Genomic DNA, 11,589 nt, shown 5'->3' with positions numbered 1-11,589 from the left:
TTCATCTTCTTCTTCTTCAGATTCTGATTCTTCAGGATCTTCTTCTCTAGCCTGAAAAGCGTTAGTGCATTTTTTAACATTAGATTTTAAAGCAATAGACTTACCTTTCTTTTGAGGCTCGTTTGCGTCCAGCTCTATTTCATGGCTTCTCAAGGCACTGATAAGCTCTTCCAAAGAAACTTCATTTAGATTCTTGGCAATCTTGAATGCAGTCACCATTGGACCCCATCTTCTGGGTAAGCTTCTGATGATCTTCTTTACATGATCAGCCTTGGTGTAGCCTTTATCCAGCACTCTCAATCCAGCAGTTAGAGTTTGAAATCTTGAGAACATCTTCTCAATATCTTCATCATCCTCCATCTTGAAGGCTTCATATTTCTGGATTAGAGCAAGAGCTTTAATCTCCTTGACTTGAGCATTTCCCTCATGGGTCATTTTTAATGACTCATATATATCATAGGCAGTTTCCCTGTTAGATATCTTCTCATACTCAGCATGAGAGATAGCATTCAGCAAAACAGTCCTACATTTATGATGATTCTTGAAAAGCTTCTTCTGATCATCATCCATTTCTTGCCTCGTAAGCTTTACGCCACTAGCATTTACTGGATGTTTGTAACCATCCATCAGAAGATCCCATAGTTCACCATCTGGACCAAGAAAGTAACTTTCCAGTTTATCTTTCCAGTATTCAAAGTTTTCACCATCAAATACTGGTGGTCTAGTATAACCATTGTTACCATTATATTGCTCAGCAGAGCCAGATGTAGATGTAGGTGGATATGTTGAAGTTTCACCAGCCATCTTTTACTGAAGCGTTTTTCTCTTCCTGAATCTTTTCTAAACATGGTTAAGTGCTTGCACCTTAGAACCGGCGCTCTGATGCCAATTGAAGGATAGAAAAACACTTAGAAAGGGGGGGGGGGGGGGTTTGAATAAGTGTAGTTTAAAAACTTGGACGATAAAAATAAATCGCACAATTATTTTTATCCTGGTTCGTTGTTAACTAAACTACTCCAGTCCACCCCCACGGAGTGATTTACCTCACCTGAGGATTTAATCCACTAATCGCAACATATTACAATGGTTTTCCACTTAGCCCACGACTAAGTCTTCTAAAGTATCCTGATCACAACCTGATCACTCTAGGAACAAATGCTTAGGCACAAGCTAAGACTTTCTTAGAGTATCCTGACCACCACGTGATCACTCTAATTACAACTGCTTAGACACAAGCTAAGACTTCCTAGAGTATCCTGATCAACACTTGATCACTCTAGTTACTTACAAATTAATGTAATCAATTCTAAGAGTATTACAAATGCTTCTGAAAAGCTATAATCACAACAGTGATATTTCTCTTAACGTATAAGCTTAATCTCACTAATATATTACAACAGCAATGTAGTGAGCTTTGGTGAAGATGAAGTTTCTGAGCTTTTGAGTTGAATCAGCGTTTGAGCAAGTTAATATTCACAGTATTGGTTCAGAGTAGTTAACCTTGCTTCTCATCAGAACTTCATATTTATAGGCACTTGAGAAGATGACCGTTGGGAGCATTTAATGCTTTGCGTGTTCCGTACAGCATTGCATTTAATGTTTCACGCTTTTGTCAACTACCTCGAGCCTTGTTCACGCTGTGTCTACTGACGTTGCCTTTAATAGCTTCCAACGTTCCTTTTGTCAGTCAGCGTAGCCTACCACCTGTACTTTCTTCTGATTTGATGTTTGTGTATACAATGTTTGAATATCATCAGAGTCAAACAGCTTGGTGCATAGCATCTTCTTGTCTTCTGACATTGAAGTGCTTCTGAGCGTGATACCATGAGAACTTCAGTGCTTCTGCTTCTGATCTAAAGTTCTTCTGATGCTTCCATAGACCCATGTTCTGATTCTGCTTTGACCATCTTCTGATGTCTTGCCAGACCATGTTCTGATGTTGCATGCTGAACCTTTTGAGACAAAGCTTCTGAGCGCTGATTTGTGCATACTCTTTATATATTTCCTGAAAAGGAAATTGCAATGTATTAGAGTACCACATTATCTCACACAAAATTCATATCCTTGTTATCAACAAAACTAAGAATATTGATCAGAACAAATCTTGTTCTAACAATACCCGGTCCGGTCCAGCTTCTTTAAGTTTGTTTTCCTTCATTGCAAGTTTTTTGGACCTTACACCACTAACTCAAGAGGTAAACCCCCTGGCCCATATTTTCTTTTTAGTTTTATAATAAGTAATTTATTGGAAAATGATAAAACAAAAGCACAAAAGATATTTAATTTATTTTTTTTGTATCACATTAAAAAAGACCAAAAATATTATGTTTTTAGATGTATGTTTAGAAATTTCTTTCAAAAAAACATTTCAAATGATCAAAAATATTTTCTTTAAGTTTCTCATCTCTTTAATAGTCTTGCTAGAATTATTTCACGATTTGTTTGTCATATTCTTGTATGTGTGATCTTGTGTTTGATTATTGGTTTTTACTTGCCATTCGCTTTAGGCTTCATTCCCTTCTAATTAAGATGAAATGCATATGCGATAAAATCAATCACTTTTTATATAACTTCAAACACTTGATCAACATCAAGTTTCTTTTCCGTTACGCTTTATACTCAATCCTTATACTTTAAAAATGTCATAATAAACGTCTTTGTCAACACCCAGCGTCTTTTCCTAAACGAAAATCTTTTCTTAAACAAAATGCTCCTTCCCCATTTTCAAAACTCCAAAGTTTTCTTTAAAAATAATCAAATCGAATTCGATCTATAATGGATGAATCAAGAGGGGTTTGTACGTACTTGTACAAGTTGATCTAAAGCATTTAGGCGATGGCCGTTAAGCTTTTGTTTGAATACTTTGATTCCATTAAAGATCCTTAAAATTCAATTTGTTTCACCTTTCTCTACAAAACGTTTTTTAATCAAATCGAATTCGGTTTATAATGGATGAATCAAGAGGGGTTTGTACGTACTTGTAAAAATGGCTCTAAAGCATTTAGGCGATGGCCGTTAAGCTTTTGTTTGAATGCTTTAATTCCATTAAAAAACCATAAAAATTCAATTTGTCTCATCTTTCAATAAAAGACTAAAAGTAAACGATTTTAAGTCATTAAAATTCTCTTTTCATAAACAAATATTGGTCAATATCAAACTTGTTTCCTCCTACTCGTTTTACATCTAAAAGAAAACTCTAATAAATTGAATTGAGTTTGGTCTATAATGGATGAATAAGAGGGGTTTGTACGTACTTGTACAAGTTGCTCTAAAGCATTTAGGCGATGGCCATTAAGCTTTTGTTTGAATGCTTTGATTCCATTAAAGACCCTTTAACTTAGTTCGCACCACCTTTTCATAAAGAGCGATTCACACGTCGTTCATTAAAATCAAACAACAAAAATTCGTAGTTTTACTTCAAACTACGATTGCTCTGACTTTCCCATTTCACTAGGGAATACGTAGGCACAAGATACAAATGTCTTGGTGAGCACGATAATAAAAAACTTTAATTTTGTTTCTTTCTCATAATAATAAGAACGCAAGTAAATATCACGCTAACAATTAATCACAAGAATAATTAAATAGGTCCCATCGAGTACGATGGAGGGAAAGAGGTGCTAATACCTTCCCCTTACTTAACCGACTCCCGATCCCCAATCTGGTTATCATATTTATTTTATCCCTTTTATCTTTATTTGTGGGTTTTATCATTATTTCCCCTTCCCTTTTGGGGATAAATAAAATTTGGTGGCGACTCTGTATTTCGAATGTGCAAACTTCCGAATATTTTTGGCCGGCCGCTACAGCTGGCGACTCTGCTGGGGACTTATCCCTAAAGAGAGTCAACCCTAATTTAGTTTTTATTGTGATATTTATTAGCTTTATTTACTTGCTTCTTTATTGTCTTTATTATATCTTTGTTTGATTTATTATTATTATGGTTGGAATCTCTTGATTATTGGCGCATGTGAGAAAAAGCTCTACACCCGAGCTCGAGTGACACGTAAGATAAGATGGTGGTCTAGTCTTAAACTCGCTTGACGTAGTGTCAAGTGGGAGGTACTAAAACCCCGACTGGAGTAGGTCCTTTGAGGAGATGTCTGTGACTAAGTAAGTTATTTACTTGGGCTATGATGTTTCCGATTCGGACCGCCGACTCTAGGGACCTTTAGAAAAACCCTAAAACCATGACTTTTAGGAAATGGTGGTTTCGAACCCAATTTGCATGACGTAAATATTACCGTGGATAAGTGCGAAAACTACACTCAGAATAGGCCCCATTTAAAAATGAGATTTGGATGGCAAGTTATTTGCTAGATGGTCGAAGGTTAAAAGGGGCCCACAACTCTGAGAACCGTGTTTAGAACCGTATCAAAGAAAAACCTTAGAAATTGTGAGCTATATTGTGTCGAATAACCATGATGTTTGGAACTTAAATAATGTAAATAAAGCATAAACATGCATTGCATTCAAACATCTTAGCATTTGATTTTACTTTCAGGGAATTTAAAAGATTTAAGTTGATTTGTGAGCATTTGAAAGCTAGATGGCTCCTGAAAGAAGAAACACCTTTCCTCTCAAGTTCAAAGCACCTAAGGTGGATAGTCTGCAAGAATTGAGTACAAGCCTAACAACTTTCAAGGTAATGAGGTTTAATGTATCTTATGGGAGAATACTTCCCTTGTTTGATGTGGATGTAGATATGGCGGCGTTAACTGCTTTGGTTCAGTACTATGATCCTCCTCTCAGATGCTTGACCTTTCAAGACTTCCAATTAGCTCAAACTATTGAAGAATATGAAAGGATCTTAAATCATTATGTGAAAGATCATGATCCATTTGTAAAGTTGGGTGAAAAGATAGATCCTAAAGAAATAGCAGAGGCATTATATCTTGAAGAAGATGAAGTGACACCGTACCTAAAACCAAGAGGAGAAGTCAAAGGCTTCACAAGAAAATTCCTGGAAAATAAGGCTAGAGATTTGGAGAAGGCAGAGAATTGGGAAGCATTCAGTGCTGTCTTGGCATTACTCATCTATGGAATTGTCCTTTTTCCTAATGAAGAGGATTTCGTAGATCTACCTGTTGTTGGTGTGTTCTTGGCTAAAACAGCGGTCCCCACTCTTTTAGCTGATGTGTATTACCATCTCAACGTGAGACATGAGAAGAAGAAAGGAATAGTTCTTTGTTGTGCTCCCCTGCTCTACATTTGGCTCAGAGAACACATGCCTCGACAAGGTGAATGGATTGAAATACTGAATAATCTCAAATGGTCTCAAAAGTTAGCTTCACTCACTGCTAATGCTATGTTTTGGTACACCCATGATTGGGCGGTAGACAGTCTCATTCACCATTGTGGCAATTTCCCTAATGTTCCACTAATAGGCTCTCGAGGTTGCATCAATTACAATCCTGAACTAGCTCTGAGACAACACGAATATTCCATGAAGAAGGAGCCTGAAACAGGATTATTGAAAGAATTCATTATAACAGATATGGGAGCTAGTGACCCAAGTATGTTGAAGAGAGTAAAAAGGGCATGGAGTCGAATTCATAGGAAAGGGAAAGAATTTGGGAAGAGAACACTCATGGTTGAAGAACCCTAATACAAATGGATAATGGAGAGAGTTCAAGAGATTAAACTCCCTTATAGCATTGAAGTACCTGTGCCACCGCAAGCGACATAACCTACCCACATCACCATGGAGGAGGCTAATAAACTCAAGGCCGCCAATCTGAAGTCAGAAAAAGAGAAAGAGGATATGAGGATAGCACTCCATCGAGTGACTAAGGAGAGAGACAATTTGAAATGGGACCTTAAGCAGAAAGAAGAGCAATTCAAGAAAGAGGAGAAGAGGGTTGATTTTGAAAAACATAAAAGACAAGTAATAAGTGGAGGATTGGAGAGTGCTATTTGTAAATTAGCTAATCGTAACAAAGAGTTGGTTGAAGCAAGGAAAGTAGCACGTAAATGGGAGCATTGGTGGAATTTAGCTACCAAACAAAAGAAAGAAGAAAGAGAAAAGCTTGAGGCTAGAATTTTAGACCTTGAAGCCTCCCTCAGAAACACCAAAGCACAGTTAGCTCAAGAAAGTCGTCTCAAAGAGGAAGCTCTGAGGGCAATTCCTGGTAATTATGATGAGTGGAGAGAACTCCGTGCTTCTTTAAATAACAGTCAAGAGCGAGAACGACAGTGGACAGAGGTTTATGAAGACTTGAAGAAACAATGTTTGGAATGGGAAGGAGAATTCCAACGTTTAGAATACATCATACACACAAAAGAGGCTGACATTGACCGTCTGAAGATAGGATATGAGGAATACTTTAGGAAGTTCTCCAATCTAGTGGAGTTTTGCAATGGGCTAATCCGAGAAATGTCGGTGAAATTACACGATGCTATGAAGTTGTGGAGGATGATGACATCCTTTATCCGGTCCGTGACTTTGTTAGATTCTGTGAAGACATGTTAGAGAGATTCAGAAGAGAAGTGAAGGAGCTTAAAAGGAAAAGAGCATTGGAAGGGGTGTGATTTGCTTTATTTATTTTCTATCTTGTAAGAAGAATATCATTGTTGTACTGACACAAAAAAAAAGGTGTAATTATTGTATTTTATTTCAAAATGAATGAATGAATGAGAATTTGTACTTTCACTTTTACTCTCGATCTTCTTTATATTCTGTACTTGTTTTCAAATGCTCCCAAGACGACTCTCCAGATCTATACGATTCCCTGAAAATAAAATAATCAAACGCATTTTATATCCTCATCCATTCATACGCATCCATATTCATACATTTTTTATTTTTTCTTTCGAAAGTAGAAATTCATTTTCGCCTCTTATCTTCTTCAGAAGTATTCAAATCTCCAAGCTGTTTCACCGACACCAGTACTTAACTCACGCCAACGCCAGACGCAGAATAGAAGACCTTGAGCAAGAAAATCATGAGCTCCGCGATGAAGTGACTACTCTCCGTGCTGGGGTGGAAAGATTAACTGCTTTGGTAGAGACCTTGATGGCTGCTCAGAATTCTCAAGCTCAGACTCAGGAACAAGCCATTGTGATTTCGGAAATTCTCACTACTACCATCTCCGTGGCTCCAAACACTACTCATTCCTTTTATCAAACGACCAATGGTTTCCCTTGGGGCATGCCTCACGGATTTACACCAGAAGGATATCAACATGCTAGTGGAGCGACCCAAACCACTGCTATCATGAATGGAATTCCTTTTGGTCCTGGAACCACTCAAGCCATTCCCACGATGGTCTTCACGCCGCCTGTCCCTGGAGCTGCTAAATTTACCCCTGTAATGACTATGACTCCACCTCCGGTTCATACTATTCCACATACTCAGGAAGCTATTTACCACGTCGAGCCAAGTGAAGGAAATGGAGTTCATGACGATTCCCAAGACCAGTTCCAAGACCAGTTCCAAGAGATGCGAAAGGAGATTAAGGCACTCAAAGGGAAAAATTCATTTGGAAAGAATGCTTATGATATGTGTCTTGTGCCGAATGTGCGAATACCAGCCAAGTTCAAGGTGCCTGATTTTGATAAATATAAGGGGAATTTGTGTCCTCAGAGCCATTTGACTATGTACTGCAGAAAGATGGCTACTCACACTGATGATGACAAACTGTTGATCCATTATTTCCAAGATAACTTAACTGGTGCTGCTTTGAAATGGTACATGGGATTAGATAGTTCCCATGTCAGTTCTTTTGATGACCTTGTAGAAGCGTTTGTTCGTTAATACAACTATAATATCGACATGGCTCCTTATAGAGATCAACTTCGTGCTATGGCACAAAAAGAGAAAGAATCTTTCAAAGATTATGCACAAAGATGGCGTGAAGTTGCCACCCAAATTTCTCCCCCCTTGGAGGAAAAAGAAATGACGAAAGTTTTCTTGAAGACTCTTAGCTCGTTTTATTACGAGAGGATGGTTGCAAGCGCCCCGACAGATTTTACTAAGATGGTGAATATGGGAATGCGACTTGAGGAAGGTGTCCGCGAGGGAAGACTAGCTAAGGAAGGAAGTTCTAGCGGTGTCAAAAAGTTTGGGGGCGGTTTTTTCAAGAAGAAGGAACAAGAAGTTAGTGTTGTCTCATACGGAATGCCTGGAAGAAGGAATAACTATCGATCACAACACGTCGCGGCTGTGTCCAATTCAGCTCCGATGGCTCCTACCTATCAACCCCAATTTCCTTAACAAAGTGTACAACAACAACCTCAGCAACAGACTCGTCAGCCACATAATAGTCAGCAGAATAGAGCGCAGAGAAGGACAGAATTTGATCCGATACCCATGACTTATACTGAGTTGCTTCTTGCTCTCATAAAGAAGAATCTCGTGCAAACTAGGGCTCCTCCACCTGTCCCAGAAAACATCCCATGGTGGTACAAGGCTGATGACTTTTGTGCTTTTCACCAAGGTGCACCCGGTCATAGCACAGAAAGATGTTATCAATTAAAATTGGAAGTTTAGAAGTTTGTCAAAAGTGGTATGATGACTTTCAAAGATGTAAATCCAAATGTTCAAGCTAACCCTTTGCCTCAAAATGGAGCGGCTTCTGTGAATATGGTGTACGGATGTCCTGGGAGATACCAGGTTTTCAACATTTGTTATATTAGAGGATCATTGGTCAAGATGCACGCTGGTTTATGTAGACTTGCTTACTTTCAACATGACCATGCCGCATGTACAATTTTCTCCTGAAATTCACGTGGATGTCTCACTTGGAGAATAGACTTGAAAAGGTTGCTGGATCAAAGGCTCATAACCATTACTTATGACAGAAATGAGGACGATGATGTCAATGTTGTGGCCCCTCTTTTCAACATTCCTGAGCCCATGGAGATGATTTATGATAGCCAAAATTTCTCTGTTTCTCCTTTTGTGATTTATCCATCTGGTCCGATTCCTTATACTTCAGACAAGGCAGTGCCCAACAAGTACAACGCCACTATGGTCGAAGAGGGAAGAGAGGTTTAAATACCCAACGTGCCCTCTGTTGATAATATTGCTGGTATGCGCAGAGTGACGAGAAGTGGACGCGTGTTTGCACCATCGCCTCAGAAAAGGGTTGAAATTCCATTTGGTGAACAAGTGCCAGCGAGAAATCCAGTTGTGGGTGTTGAACCGAGTTTTGTTGAAGGTCAGTCTAGTGGGACAAACGTTGATACCAGTGATGATGAGATTCTGATGTTGATCAAGAAGAGCGAATACAAGGTTGTCAATCAACTATTGCAAACTCCTTCTAAGATTTTTGTGCTTTCTTTGTTGGCGTATTCTCCAGTGCATAGGGAAGCCCTGATGAGGATTCTGGATCAAGCCTTTGTTGAACATGATGTAATAATCGACCAATTTGGTGGGATTGTGGGAAACATAACTGCTTGCAACAACTTGAGTTTTAGTGATGAAGAGCTTCCTGGAGAAGGGAGAAATCATAACTTGGCATTACACATTTCAATGAACTTCCAGTCAGATGCTCTGTCTAATGCATTGATGGACATTGGTTCATCTTTGAACGTTATGCCCAAATCCACTTTATCTAGGCTTACGTATCAAGGTGCTCCAATGAGATACAGTGGGGTCATTGTCAAGGCTTTTGATGGGTCGAGAAAGAGTGTTATCGGAGAAGTGGATCTTCCAATGAATATCGGCCCGCATACCTTTCAAATCAAATTTCAGGTAATGGATATTCATGCTGCGTATAGCTGCTTATTGGGTCGCCCATGGATCCACCAGGCAGGGGCAGTTACCTCCATACTCCATCAGAAATTGAAATTCATAAGTAATGGAAAGTTGGTGATAGTGGATGGAGAGCAGGCGCTAGTGGTCAGTCATCTTTCATCATTTTCCTACATCGATGCTGATGAAGCCATTGGAACTCAATTCCAGGAACTCTCTGTTGCTGACAAGAATGTTGAAAAGAATGGGACCTCTATCTCTTCTTTGAAAGATGCACGACAAGTGGTTCAAGATGGTTCTGCTGTAGGTTGGGGTCAAGTTTTGAGTCTACCCGATAACAAGTTTCGTGAAGTTCTTGGTTTTTCTCCTACGTCTGCAAGATATAGTAAACAAGACATTGTTATCCGCCCGATGCAAGAGATATTTCACATTGGGGGTTTTGATCATCCTACACCTCCTGAAGTAGATGCTGTTATTGAAAATGACGCTGAAGAGGATTCGTCAAGCTTTGTGGTGCATGGAATGGTTTGCCAGATTTGGAGTGTTGTTGATGTTCCGTCTGTAGTTCACATTTCTAAGTAATGTTTTTTGTTGTTGTTTTCTTTTGAAAATCCTTCCGCTCTGCCCAAGGCGGAAGAGTATGTTGTGTTAGGGCCTCATTAAAATAACTCTTTTTGCTCTGCCCAAGGCAAAAGAGAATGTGTGTCGGGCTTTGTTTCAAATTTATAATATCATCAATAAAATGTTATTTTGTTTCCTATATTTTATTCTACATTTTGCTTTTCTGGAAAATGGTAACCTAAAAAACCCTTTAACAAAGAAAAGATAATAACCACTCTCATTTTCTGCATATAATTCTCGCATTTATCTGTTTCTAAAAGTAAGCATAAATCATATGTGCAGATTACTTCATGATAAACCCATTGAAAACCATGACCCTATGCCCCCTCCCAACTTGGATTTCCCTGTGTACGAAGCTGAAGAAGAAAGTATTGAAGAAATTCCTGAGGAGATCTCCCGTTTGCTTGAACAAGAACAGAGGACCATTCAACCTCACGAAGAACCAATAGAAGTGATCAACTTGGGTTCTGAGAAAGACAAGAAAGAAGTCAAGATTAGGGCACTACTTGCTGAAGACGTTAAGAAAATATTGATAGAATTGTTGAGAGAGTATGCTGATGTTTTCGCCTGGTCTTATCAAGATATGTCAGGGTTAGACACAGATATTGTAGAACATCGCTTGCCATTGAAGCCAGATTGTCCACCAGTCAAACAGAAATTGAGAAGAACTCACCAAGACATGGAAGTGTTAATCAAAGAGGAAGTTCAGAAGCAGATTGACGCAGGTTTCCTTGTTACATCAGAATACCCTCAATGGTTAGCCAACATAGTACCAGTTCCTAAGAAGGGTGGCAAGGTTTAAATGTGTGTTGATTATCGAGATTTGAACAAATCCAGTCCTAAAGATGATTTCCCTATGCCCACATTGATATGTTGGTAGATAGTACGACTAAGTATAATGTTTTCTCCTTTATGGACGGTTTCTCCGGTTACAACCAGATCAAAATGGCGCCTGAGGACATGGAAAAGACTGCATTTATTACGCCTTAGGGAATGTTCTGCTATAGAGTGATGCCTTTTGGTTTGAAGAACGCCGGTGCTACTTACTAAAGAGCCATGACAACCCTCTTCCATGACATGATGCATAAAGAGATTGAAGTTTATGTTGATGACATGATTGCCAAGTCTGACACTGAAGAAGATCATGCGTATACTTACTGAAGTTGTTTGAGCATTTAAGGAAATACAAGCTCCGCTTAAACCCAAACAAATGCACTTTTGGTGTTAGATCTGGAAAGCTATTGGGTTTCATTATCAGTCAGAAAGGCATT

General features: G+C 38.9%; 1 protein-coding gene across 1 annotated transcript; it reads left to right on the top strand.

Annotated features, from left to right (window-relative positions):
* The first annotated feature begins 4,549 nt into the window (after window positions 1–4,549).
* On the top strand, window positions 4,550–5,608 carry LOC131604885 (uncharacterized). Its single transcript, XM_058877301.1, has one exon. It carries the CDS (start codon window positions 4,550–4,552, stop codon window positions 5,606–5,608), a length of 1,059 nt encoding a protein of 352 aa, XP_058733284.1.
* Window positions 5,609–11,589: the final 5,981 nt, after the last annotated feature.

Source organism: Vicia villosa, linkage group LG5, assembly GCF_029867415.1.
Source record: "Vicia villosa cultivar HV-30 ecotype Madison, WI linkage group LG5, Vvil1.0, whole genome shotgun sequence".
Lineage (NCBI taxonomy): Eukaryota > Viridiplantae > Streptophyta > Magnoliopsida > Fabales > Fabaceae > Vicia > Vicia villosa.
This window is presented reverse-complemented; position numbering and strand designations above follow the sequence as displayed.